Genomic DNA, 13,858 nt, shown 5'->3' on the forward strand with positions numbered 1-13,858 from the left:
TTTGCAACAAACAATCCAGAAAGCACAATCTGGAGAATATCACGCTGGTATTGTGCTCCAATAAGAATCACTAACACGAGTCACTCCAGCACCAGAAAGTATGACGGATGTAGCAACAGTATCTAAGTGGGCGGGGCTTTTGCAAAGATCAATTAGTGTCTCATGACCTGTGAGTGGGGTTGTGTCACAGAAATATCATTTCATCACTAAGCGGGTTGAGGTGGTCAAAAGAAGGCGATGGCCTCCACTCATCGTCGCACGCTCGTATCAGTGGATTAGGCAGCGTCTAAATTGTAACATCTTTACAGCAAATACGAAGTGGAATTTCATAAAACAGATTGTGAGAACAGCTGAATAGGGAGAAAGAGCACAAAGCCAGTTTATTTGAGAATTATTCAAACTAAGGATGGTCCATAAAATGCCTCTTTGTCTCTTGCAAATGTGTGTGTTGTTGCTGCAAGAAGCTGAAATGTATTAACTGAATACCATGATGTTTAACAGCAGATTGAAAAGTATATGCAGCTCAATGTTCAGCTGCATGATCAAATATATCCTACATATATAGACAGTATTAACAGTATTGTTGACAGTGTGACTTGTGCTCAGACTCACTGTGGCATCCTGGAGATCATCCCACAGGAGACGGAGGTGATTCCATCACCAATGGTCACGATGGGGGTGTCCGCCTTCAGAGCCCCCACCACCAGCTCCAGCAGCATCAGCCCAATGAAGTATGGCGTGGCCTGGAGAGAGACGGGACAGGAGGTCAGGAAAGACTCCTATTCCAGGCCTTCCTTTGAAGCCAATCCGAGATGATGGAGCAGAATGCGTTTGTTGGCTTGACACAGAATGACTCATTAATCGCCGCAAAACAAACTGGAGACGGAGGACACCATTTGTTTTGGAAGTCACTACCACTCACTTTCATGTTTTGCGATCCGTTCTGTTTGTTTCGCTCCAGGGCTCAAGTCTAGGGCCTAAAGCCACATTACTTTGGCACACACAATGTTTACACACTTATTTCAAGTGGTGGAAATAATCATAGAGCCAGTTCTACAGAATGAAACACAGTACAATGAGCGTTACTGACGAAATGTATCTGAGCAGGGCTATAAACAATGGACTATGATGGCGACCTTAAAGGAATGACTTTGGTTTGTATTTCGGGCATTTCTCTTCTATAAACAGTGCTCCACATAAGCATTGACACAAGTGCGTGGTGATAAATAGCGTGATAAAATGTGTCTGTTTCTGAAATAAAGAGCTGCAAAGATGTCTTAAGTCTCTGCAGTAAAGTTTGTCATGATTATAAATCCTAAAAAAACAAGACTGAATAACACAACTGATAAAAAGTGATTTGTAAAGTTAATAAAGAGGCAAATATCAATAATAATAATAATAAAAGAAATGAAAATCAGAAATTCAAAGCCATTTGAGCCCACTATGGCAGGGGATAGTAATGGTGCCTCTGATCCACCCCAACACAATTCAGTGTGGCAAAAATTATATAGATTATGCTTAGAGAGTCGAGGGCCTAACTAAATTACTTGAGGGGCCAGATGTGGCTCATGGGCCGCAGTTTGCCCACATCTGGTCAAGGTAGAACTCAGGTTGTGTCTGTCGTGTGCTCCTCAGTGTATTTGTACTATTAAACTACTCTGTCTGCTGTTACATTACACATCCTAACGAAGTGGGACATTAGGAAATCTTTTCACCACCATCACCACCTCCAGAGCACACAAACGCAGCCAAACAACAATGTGATCACTTGAAGAGCACATGACGGAACGCCTTTGGTTCTGGATTGGAAATGGAAATCATCAGTGACGGGGCCTCCACTTGGTGTAACTGTTCTTGGAGCTCCTACTGGCTCTGTCCAACATGGAACAAATTAGCGGGGACGGGGTGGGAGTGGGCTTAATAATCCATCAGAATTGACTTCAAATCTGAGCTTTTGCAGTTTGGCTAATGGTAAAGGTGCCGTTGTCGAGGGAACTTTGGTGTTCTGGACAAATAGATGCTGATGTCCCTCTTTCAGATGAGGATCCCAATCAAATACAAGAAATAGCCAAAAGAAAAGTTACCCAATTGTTTCCTAAACGTGACCTAGTTGGAGGTGAATTGAAATGATATGAAACTCTTACAAACTGTGCCTGAAGTTCAGATGATTTAGTCCCTTCTTTTCACTCATTTCTTCATTTAGTCTTTATTGGTTACTCTTATCTGAGATTTCTAGTCATAGTTTTTACTCTCTGCAGACATTCATGCCATGCTCAAAACAGCTCAAACAACTCCACTAATAAAGTTATCTTTCGTTTCAATGCTCCACTGTTAAACACTGCATTATCTGCATTATCTCTCGGAGTAACTGTGACAACACAGTTTCTCTTGCTGATCAAAAGAGTGTGTCAAAGTCATAGACTGTAAAAAAAAAAGTCTTATGCTCACTCCTCCCCGTTTACAATAATGACCACGGCCGTGGGGCAAGTCATGGCGGATTTACAGGCTCCCCCTCCCCAGCTCTGACGAAGCATGTTCCTAAAAAGGGCATAAGTGCGGGATTTTCACCGTAGACTCGGCCCTTGCGTGACGTGTAGCTCGCGCTGCTCCAATGCTAACAGTCCGACCCTCATTAAGGACGACATTTCAAAAATTCATATTACGAAAACCAGCCTGGTTTCATATATTGTGACTAACCCAGCGTTATCTCAGGAGGAAGATCTAGCCTAGTCTAGTGTTGAAACAATTGAAACCAGGCTTTAAAGTAGTTTTTAACGTGTCTAAACTCCAATGCTTTTCAATGGGGGCCTAGCGGCGATATGGAGGCACTGCAGCAACGGCGGAGCAATGGCGGCCCCCACGTTTGTGGTCAAAAAGCAGGGCAGCCAGCGGCCATTGGTCTAAGTCTAGCTCTGAACACTTCCTGATAGAATGTCCTCTGGAGCAAACATAGGCCTGTGTCTAACCTGCTGAACCAGTAGGGGCTGTGTCCACTTTCACACCGTCTCGGGGATTTGGCTAAAATTACTGTTGCTCAATTGCGTTTGAAAGTTTCTGACAAATGCTTGCATCAAGTGAGGATATTCTTTTTGATGAGTCGTCGTCAACTGGACTGGGTAGTTTGAGTTGAGGACATTACGCCTCAACTCAAGCTACTTCACGCTCATCGGATCAAACTTACTTGTACTGACTACCTACAGACCTTTCAATAGAGTTCAGGAGGACAATCAGTGTTACTGTAGAAATACGCAAGGCACCGACATCCCGAGATTTGTTTGTTTGTATGCTTTATTGTCCCCGTAGGGAAATTTGTCATTAACATTAGATTAGATTAACATTAGACAATACTTTTAAAAAAGTATATAAAAAGTAAGTCTGTTGCCTGTGACTTGTGCTCGTAACGTTGTACTTTGATGACAGCACACTGAAGCGAGAGGACTTTTACGATTATTCATGATCATCGAAATTAAAGAAGATGTACATGGTTCTTTTGGGACTCTTCCTTTGGTGATGTTGCACTGTTATCATAAAAATAGATAAGATTTGCTCTGCACTCTGTTTCTTCAGCCTTTCCCGGTGAGTGCTTGTAAGACGTGACAGCAGTTTCAACTTGTTGTACGACGGTTCTATGTGTCCCAGTCTCACTCTATGTCCTGTTTTTGAAATACAACTTAAGATTTTGTCCACAACGAGAGAGTGTTTGTTGCAGTTGGCCAAAATGGTGCAGTGTAATCATGTCAGAAAAATCCAATATAGATATTTGTCTGGGAATTGTTCAGCCCCAATATAGATCCGCCACATCTGAGGTCAAAGTGGACTGGGGCTCTCTCAGGCGCCCAGGTGGAAGTGTGGGGGCCCGACTTCAGAGCAACACACCGGGGACGAGCGATCACACGCGATACTCGCTCCCACATCTGGATAACTCCCCTGAGAAGATGGGGGGTAGTCAAGTTGGACGAGGGCCTGCAGCGGACAGTTTCCCCTCCTCTGTCCAGTGTTTCTGACAGCCCCTGAAATATGCACCAAGACCTTCCAGGGCTCGTGCTGCGACATACTTTTCTACTCCTTTTCTCCCTCCGTCTGGTTGGAGTTGGCAGGAGGAGAAGAAGTTTTTGAAAAGGCCAAAAATGCTCAATGTTACGCAAGAAATGAAATTTTGAAGTTGAATGCTGTGAAAGGATAAAGGATAATGGGGTCAAATAGAACGTGACGCAACATACAGTAGAATCTTCTTCAAACACACTTTGAGACAGAAATGACTGTGTCTTAAAGACGTGTGGTTTACTTACTCAACTCACTGTAAAGAAGAGGAGTGCCAACTAAGAGACTTACATTGGAGAAACTAAACTACACTACTACTAACACTGCAGAGAAAGGACTAGCAGCCCTCAGGCAGCAGCTCATCTCCATCTTAAAGCCAGATAGATGGCACCGTGTCTTCTTTTCTGTCTCCTGTCTACACTAAATGTTGATATATAAATCGGCAACAATATCGGCTAACATCATGCGGATTAAAGGCTGATCCGAAAGTGATAACAACTTCTCATTTTTTGCATTGGAAAGAGTAGGCCTGTCTCGATAAGTACAATATTGACTTATTATAAATGACAAAATATTATATATATATATATATATACACTGCGTTCCAAATTATTATGCAAATGACATTTTTCTAAGATTTTCTAAATTGTCAACTCAAATGAGAGTCAGCATAATTTTCAAGTCTTTAGCTGGTAGAGGATCATTTAAATGTGGTGGAAAAAAATTCCTAGTGATAACGGTATTTTTTTCAAAAATAAATATAGTAAAAACCTCAAAATCCACTGTTCCAAGTTATTATGCAACTCATCGTTTCAATACATTTTAAAGCTCGTAATTAACTGAAAATGGTCATTTGTTGAATTTGTAGCATTAGGAGGTAATATTTACTGAAATCAAAAGCTATTTCAATCAAAAAAAATATTAACAGGTCAAGTTATATTTTAACATAGGAGCCCTTGTGTGAGAGCAGCTTCAAAAGTCTTAAATCCATTAAAATTGTGAGTTTTTGGACAGTTTCTGCTTGGATTTCTTTGCAGGATGTCAGAATAGCCTCCCAGAGCTGCCGTTTGGATGAAAACTGCCTCCCACCCTCATAGAAGTTTTTTTTGTTGAGGCTCCAAAGGTTCTCAACAGGGCTGAGGTCAGGGGAGGAGGGGGTCCACATCATGAATTTCTCTACTTTTATGCCCATAGCAGCCAGTGATGCAGAGGTTTTCTTTACAGCAGGACATGGTGCGTTGTCAGGCATGAAGAGGATTTTGTTCGGGAAAGCACGGCTCTTCTTTTTGTAGCATAGAACAGTGGTTCTCAACCTTTTGGATCCAAGACCCCATTATAACAGTTAAAGGGGTTCGTGACCCCCGACCTGGTCACACCGTGAGAAATAGGCACATTAGTCTACATAATTCTTAAAAAACAAAGAAAAAAAACAAAAGACTGAAGTAAAATTCATCAAATTACGTTCAAATAATGGCACTCTGGTAAAATAGCACACACATGCTACAATAAAATATTAGATTTTATGCTAATAAAAATATGTATATTGTATCTATAGATTCTGGTGACCCCCTGAATTTGTCTCGCGACCCCCTTGGGGGTCCCGACCCCCACTGGCATAGAAGACAGTGGTCAGTCAGAAACTCCACATATTTTTCAAAGGTCATTTTCACACCTTCAGGGATCCTAAAAGGGCCTAAAGGGGCCGACCAGCTCTCTCCCCATGACTCCGCCACCTCTTTACTGACGTCACAGCCTTGTTGGGACATTGTGGTCATTCACCAACCATTCACTACTCCATTGATCTGACCATCCAGGGCTACACGGCCTCATCAGTGAACAAGACTGTTTGAAAATGAGTCCTCATGTATTTCTGAGCCCGTTGCAGCCATTTCTGTTCATCAGCTTCAATTAACCGTTTAGGGGAGGCCCGGATAGAAGGTTTATGCACAACTGCAGCCTCTGGAGGGTCCTACACCTTGATGTTCGGGAGACTCCAGAGGCACCAGCAGCTTCAAATACCTGTATGCTGCTTTGTAGCAGCTGTTCTCTTAATCTAATGTGTTTGTCTGGCAGAAACCGTCCATATTGTGCCTTTATCGGCACAAATTGGAGTGTGCTCTGAATCATCCACAAATCTCTTATCAGTATGATGATTATTCTTAATCTTTCATGAAATATCGAAGGTTTTCATACCTAGACCAAGACATTCAACTATTTCAAGCTTTTCATCAGCAGAGAGACCCTTTTTCTTAACCATATAGCTTGAAAATGATGATCTGCATAATAAAGTGGAACACCCTTTTTCAGTAGTTTTTCCCTTAACTGGGCTTAACCTGAAAACTAACTATCCCAGGTCTCTGAGATTAATGTCAGTGATTCATAGAGCCCCGAGACACGATACCATCCACAAGTTTCATTATTTTTTAATTTTTTTTAACCTTTTTGACACAAAAATACAATTTGCATAATAATTTGGAACGCAGTGTATATATAAAAAAAAAAAAAAAACTCTTCCTCACCCTCCGCGGGCGGTCTCTCTTTCTCCTCCTGCTCGGGTCCTCTACCAGAGGCCTGGGAGCTTGAGGGTTCTGCGCAGTATCTTTGCTGTTCCTAGAACTGCACTTTTCTGGACCGAGATGTCTGATGTATTTCCTGGGATCTGCTGGAGCCACTCCTCCAGTTTGGGGGTCACTGCCCCGAGTGCCCCAACGACCACGGGCACCACTGATGCCTTCACCCTCCAGGTTTTCTCCAGCTCTTCTCTGAGCCCCTGGTATTTCTCTAGTTTCTCGTGTTCCTTTTTCCTGATGTTGAAGTCGCTTGGTATTGCTATGTCGACCACAATGGCTTTCCTCTGCTCTTTGTCCACCACCACAATGTCCGGTTGGTTCGCCATTACCATTTTGTCCGTCTGTATCTGGAAGTCCCACAGGATCTTGGCTCGGTCATTCTCGACCACCTTTGGAGGTGTTTCCCACTTTGACCTTGGGGTTTCCAGCCCATACTCTGCACAGATGTTCCTGTACACTATACCAGCCACTTGGTTATGGCGCTCCATGTAAGCTTTCCCTGCAGCATCTTACACCCTGCAGTTATGTGCTGGATTGTCTCATTGGCCTCTTTGCACAGTTTACACCTGGGGTCTTGTCTGGTGTGGTAGATCTGGGCCTCTATTGCTCTGGTGCTCAAGGCCTGCTCCTGTGCAGCCATGATGAGCCTCTGTGCTGTCCTTTAGTCCGGCTCTGTCTAGCCATTGGTAGGATTTCTGTATATCCGCCACTTCAGTTATGTTTCGGTGGTACATGCCGTGTAGGGGCTTGTCCTCCCATGACGGGACCTCCAGCACCTCATCTTCTGTTCCCCATTGTCTGAGACATTCACTGAGCACGTCATCTGTTGGAGCCTTGTCCTTGATGTACTTATGGAACTTGGATGTTTCATCCTGGATAGTGGCTCTCACACTCAGTAGTCCTCGGCCTCCTTCCTTACGGCTAGCGTACAGCCTCAGGGTGCTGGATTTGGGGTGGAACCCTCCGTGCATGGTTAGGAGCTTTCGCGTCTTAACATCTGTGGTCTGTATCTCATCCTTTGGCCAGCTTATTATTCCTGCAGGGTATCTGATTACTGGTAGGGCGTAGCTGTTTATTGCCCGGGACTTGTTCTTGCCATTGAGCTGGCTTCTTAGGCGGCTGGCTAGCTCAAGTGGTAAGTCACCCGACTTGCACACAGTAGACCCCGGTTCGAATCCCCGTTGGGGAAATGGGCTGCCAGAAAGAGCCTCAGGTATGAAAAATTGGACAGCACCAGGCCCTGACATGATACACGCCTACTGACATGATACACGCCTACTGGCTTAAGAAACTCACGGCTCTCCATGAGCGCTTGGCAGCACAAATGAACCAGCTGCTGAGGGATGGGAATCACCCTGAATGGTTAACCGAAGGGCGCACAATCCTGATCCTGAAGGATCCCTCAAAGGGTACAGTCCCATCCAACTATCGGCCAATAACCTGCCTCTCCACAACGTGGAAGCTCATGTCCGGCACCATAGCGGCTAAGATAAGTAAGCACATGGATCAATACATGAGCACAGCTCAGAAGGGAATCGGTAAAGATACCAGAGGTGCCAAACACCAGCTCCTGGTAGACAGAACAGTCGCTCGAGACTGCAGAACCCGACACACTAACCTGAGCACTGCCTGGATTGATTACAAGAAAGCCTACGACTCAATGCCACATACTTGGATCATTGAATGCCTGGAGCTATACAACATCAACAGGACTCTAAGAGCCTTCATTGCAAACTCCATGAGGTTGTGGAAAACCACCCTTGAAGCCAATGGCAAGCCACTTGCACAAGTCTCCATCAAATGTGGCATATTCCAAGGAGACGCCCTGTCCCCACTGCTGTTCTGCATAGGTCTGAACCCCCTCAGCCAAATAATCAACAAGACTGGCTATGGATACCGACTCAGGAACGGGGCCACCATCAGTCACCTCCTCTACATGGATGACATCAAGCTGTATGCTATATATATATATATATATATATATATATATATATATATATATATATATATATATATATATAAAACGCAATCTCAATGGCCGCCGCCTGGGCGCCGCCATGTTTATTTCCCATACCGACTTTGAAGCTAAGCAGGGAAGTGCCTGGTTAGAACTGGGATGGGAGACCGTTCCTCGGATGCTAAGCAGGGAAGGGCCTGGTTAGAACTGGGATGGGAGACCGTTCCTCGGATGCTAAGCAGGGAAGGGCCTGGTTAGAACTGGGATGGGAGACCGTTCCTCGGATGCTAAGCAGGGAAGGGCCTGGTTAGAACTGGGATGGGAGACCGTTCCTCGGATGCTAAGCAGGGAAGGGCCTGGTTAGAACTGGGATGGGAGACCGTTCCTCGGATGCTAAGCAGGGAAGGGCCTGGTTAGAACTGGGATGGGAGACCGTTCCTCGGATGCTAAGCAGGGAAGGGCCTGGTTAGAACTGGGATGGGAGACCGTTCCTCGGATGCTAAGCAGGGAAGGGCCTGGTTAGAACTGGGATGGGAGACCGTTCCTCGGATGCTAAGCAGGGAAGGGCCTGGTTAGGACTGGGATGGGAGACCGTTTGGGAACACCAGGAAGCCTGGCGACAGTACTGAGTGTGTGCGTGGTTGGTGTTGGGGGCTGATGTGCGCAGACTGGTTGCCTGTCCATGAATAATGCACCAAATTGTTAGGCGACTTTGAGCGTCTGGCAAAGCGCTATAATGCATTATTACTTTTATTGTTATTATTACATCCGCGGCCGGCCCCCACGTGACGGTCCCACCGGCCGCGGGCATTGGCAACGGGTCCATATGGTCCGCGGTGCTGCTGTCCGAGGACAACCCGCTGTCACAAAAATGCGAGTGCACGAGATCTGACTGCCGTGCGTGCGCGCGCATCCAAACAGGGCGATGTGTGCGTGTGCGCGTGTGTGTGTGTTCGTGTGTGTGTGTATGTATGTATGTGTGCGCGCGCATCCAAACAGGGCGATGTGTGTGTGTGTGTTCGTGTGTGTGTGTATGTATGTGTGCGCGCGCGCATCCAAACAGGGCGATGTGTGCGTGTGCGCGTGTGTGTGTGTTCGTGTGTGTGTGTATGTGTGCGCGCGCATCCAAACAGGGCGATGTGTGTGTGTGTGCGCGTGTGTGTGTGTTCGTGTGTGTGTGTATGTATGTATGTGTGTGCGCGCATCCAAACAGGGCGATGTGTGCGTGTGTGGGCGTGTGTGTATGTGTGTGCGTGCGTGCCCAAAACCTGCTCAAACATGAGCCTCTAATCACACGCGCTGCTCCGACTGATTTATCCTCCATGTGAGTAAAAGCGAAAATGACACTACCACTTAACGAGCGCATGGCCTGCACTGCGTAGTTTTTTTTCTTTTTTTTTTTACGTTGCTGCTGTACCATTTGTTTCTATTTTGCTTTCACGTATTGTGAGCCCAGAGGTACATTTTATTCTAAAGCAGCTTTGAACGCATAGCCAATTTTATTGTAAAGTTATAAATACTGTCTAACAACGATCATTAGGCTATTTCATTTCAAAACCAACTTATTACTTTTTTTATTGTACACTACCGTGATGCACCAAACCACGGGTCCTGCACCGTGAACCAAACCGTTAGAGCTGAACCCCTAATATTTATCCATAATTATTCCACTGTCTCTTGAATCCTTTTCCCTGAGTTTAGCGAAAATATTGTCGTTGTAGTTTATAAGAAAGGAATACGGGTGCATCAAACACTCCAATTGCAGTTTGTTTGAATTTTTTTTTTGCCTTCATTCTTTTACACATTTGTAGTGGCCATAGTTTTTGGAATGGGTTGGGAACCACTGGTCTACAGCTGAACTGTGTGACGGGTTGGACATTCCTTTGTAATCACTCATAATCTCTGAATATCAAATGTGGAGACTAGCGAGGCCCGGCCTAAGGCCGGGCCTCGCTAGTATATACATATACATATATATATATATGTGTGTGTGTGTGTGTGTATGCGTGCGTGTGTGTGTGTGGCTGTGTGTGTGTGTGTGGCTATGCAGAGGGGGGTGGGGAGAGCAGTGTTGTCTGTTTGGAAGAGTGGGTGGTTGGGTGGGCGGGAACTGCTTTTAATCTGTAAAGCACTTTGTGTTACAACCTTGTATGAAAAGCGCTTTATAAATAAAGTTTTGATTGATTGATTGATTGATTGATTGATTGATTGATTGATTGATTCATTGATTCATTGATTGATTGAAGGGTATGTCAATATGTACATCTAGAACATGGTGTAGAAAAAGTGAGCACTGCTTCGGGTCCCAAAAGTGTGAATGCATACACTCAATCTTATTGTTGATCGCCTTAACACATCACTCAAAATGAGCCTCCCACAGCTCCCGAGGCCTCAGAGGAGCTGAGAAACAGCGGTGAAAATCGGTCCAAGTTTGTACGCCTCGGATTGTACCATATATATTATATGTTACAAACTGTTGCTTATGATCTCAGAACCATAAGACATATAGTGAATTATTAGCCATTAGCCAATCAAAATCCCCCAAAACCAGCCTTAGAAAAATGCTTATCAGTCGACCCCTAGTCCACACCCCAAACTCAAACCTAACTACAATTTCATCATAGCTCTGTCATGGTAGTACCAGATAAGTTGAACCTTTGGGATATTACAGCGCGGATGTCTAAGTACTCCAGGTGTTAATACGCCCCACAATATAGGGCCCCTTTTAGTCCGCTTAGAAAACAGACATGTTTAATGTTGTGTAACTAGACTTGGATCATGTGAAGGCTCATGTAACTGTATTTAAATAGGGAAAAGGTGGAACAGCTAGTTAGCTTCTAACTCACCCCAGTATGGAGCTATACCTTTGCAAACACACAAAGACCAGACAGTTAAACATCAACTTGTATAAGCTGAGGTAAGAACATATCTCAATATGTAAAAACAATGGCCTGTTCCTTTAAACCAAGTACAGGCCACGGCTTCAGAACCATTGTCCGTTATGTCCAATGATTAAATAATTGTGAATAAATCAACATTAACTGTTATGAATAAAAGCAACATTTGATTTGAACATGTTTAGCTCCTACAATACTGTATCTGAAGACATAGGCGGACAATGTTTTTGAAATATACAAAACTGTTAACAATTCTTACTATATGGTCTTAGCTAGAAACCAACTGGACGACACAGTCCTCATCACTGTGAAACTGGACAAAAGGGGATCTTTGTTTTAAAGCAGGGCCTGTGGGGTGAGGACATACCGCTGAGGGGTCTCATGTGACGCGTGTCGAGACCAGAGGTCAGCGTGATGTGAGAAAGCGTGCGGTTACCATGTGATCACGGTCAGGAGATCTTTACCTTTAACACGCCAGCTGCAATAAACATGCAACTCAATCAAACACCATGATAATGAAATAAGGACAACATTTAAATACTGACCATGGATTTTGGGCTTTGATACCGATATGGCTGATATCCAATATATAGGCGACATTTGGAGTAATTTAATTGAATGTATTTTTTTTAACCCCTCAAATAGCCTATAGTTAAACATTTATTATTATAGTAAATGTTTCAATTACAGAAATACATCTAATAGACTGATGTGGGTTTTCTATGCACCGCTCATACTAAAATAGTCACATTTTTAAAAATGTCTATAATCCTGTGTATGATAAACGTGTCAGTGTTGAACTGTGACAGCAGGAGGCGCTGTATGAGGGGCATAGGGCTAATTTATTCAGGACATTAATTCATGTTTAGTTTAGGAGCTTGTATGAAAGATAAGAATCATTATTCCAAAACTCCTAAAAGCAGAACTACATTTGAAAGCTCTGACTGAGGAACGGGAAGTCTCTATTACAGGTCCGGAGATATCGGCATTGTTATCGACCGATATCAAAAATACCCAAATATCGGCACAATATATTGACCGGCTGATCGGGCCCTGATGAAGAATATTGAGCCCTAAAATGTAGTGCTTATTTGTCAGTTATTGAACAATAAGTCTATATAGTAATTACTGTGACAGGCCTCGCAATGAAGAGTGTTTTCACTCGTTTGAGGAACTTTCTTAGTGTTTGAAAACAACATTAGTTTGGTCTTTTCAGCTTTGAAGGCCAATTTTAATGCTAAGCATAACTGATGTAGATCCAAAGATCACTCAAAGATCTTTGGATGTTTTTGATGACAGAGCAACATTGCAACATGCCATAAAGCTGTAATCAATCGATTGAGCATTACAAATGCCGAGGGCAGTTTTGAATTTCATTTATGATGCAATATAATCCAGGAAGTACAGATTGGAGTGCCTCAGCAGTAAAAGGAGAAATGACCAAACAAAACATTGGCAGTAAAAACTGGGAAAAGGAAGCACAATACTGATCTGGTTTAGATGAGGGATCAGCACTATACCATGGTTATGAGCTAAAAAAAAACATTATTCTGTACGATATGTCTCCTTTAAACACGTTCAGAAGTGTATTCACAAGGAAGAATGTAACATGGACTGCTGCACTAAAACAAGAATCACTTACATTTCAGAACATCATTTTAGAGACAGTTCTTTGTGCATAAACCACAGAGAGTATTGTTCTCTGCAGAGACTCGGACGTGGCCTGAAACTGCAGAATAGTTTTGAGGGCAGTGCCACACAGGCCCTCCCTCTGATGACGGTTATAATCAGTTTGTGTTTGAGAATCTTATCAGTGTTGAACCTGCAAAGACCAATAGCATTCCCCTCTGGTCTCCAATGTGTGCACTCGTCTGGTGCACGCTCTTGGTTCCTCCATGGAACTTCAGGGCCTGGATCACCACAGCATGTCTACAATCTTTATTGCAATCCATGACACATGTTTAGGACGCTAATAAGCCAGTAACTAAGCTGTCATAGCAGCAGGGCTGCGCCGCATATTGTCAAATGATCTTCCTCAAATATTAGGTAATATCCATGTCGCAAGAAGCCACAATATTATACTACAACGGCACAGAGGTTCTTCCATGCTTTTGTAAACCAAAAACACATGGTTACTTTACACAAATAAAGTCTGAATTTAGTTTATTTTTTCTGTATTCAAACAAATGACTTGGAATAAAGCATACGGTGCTTTTAAGGGGTTTCATAAAAAATGAACTGCAATCACACTGAATCATAAAAGGATAAACAGAAGACTAACATCTTTACTCCAAAAAAATTTATGACAGTGTAGGCCGAAAATGTTGATAATTAACCTGTTAACCTTACCTCGTCTGAACCGAGCACCAGTGCAATGCCTCATTTGAAAGCTA

The 13,858-nt window shown here is 43.7% G+C and overlaps 1 protein-coding gene across 1 annotated transcript in view; it reads right to left on the reverse strand.

The window, feature by feature from the left end:
- Nucleotides 1–13,858, reverse strand: part of agmo (alkylglycerol monooxygenase) — a gene marked incomplete at its 5' end in the record, with an annotated part of 79,821 nt that overhangs the window by 65,583 nt on the left and 380 nt on the right. The window contains one exon of the mRNA XM_079561578.1: nucleotides 613–743. Coding sequence (XP_079417704.1) covers nucleotides 613–743 — 131 coding nt within the window. The remainder of the gene's footprint in view (nucleotides 1–612; nucleotides 744–13,858) is intronic.

The sequence above is a fragment of the Gobius niger genome (assembly GCF_951799975.1).
Source record: "Gobius niger genome assembly, chromosome: 8".
Classification (NCBI taxonomy): domain Eukaryota; kingdom Metazoa; phylum Chordata; class Actinopteri; order Gobiiformes; family Gobiidae; genus Gobius; species Gobius niger.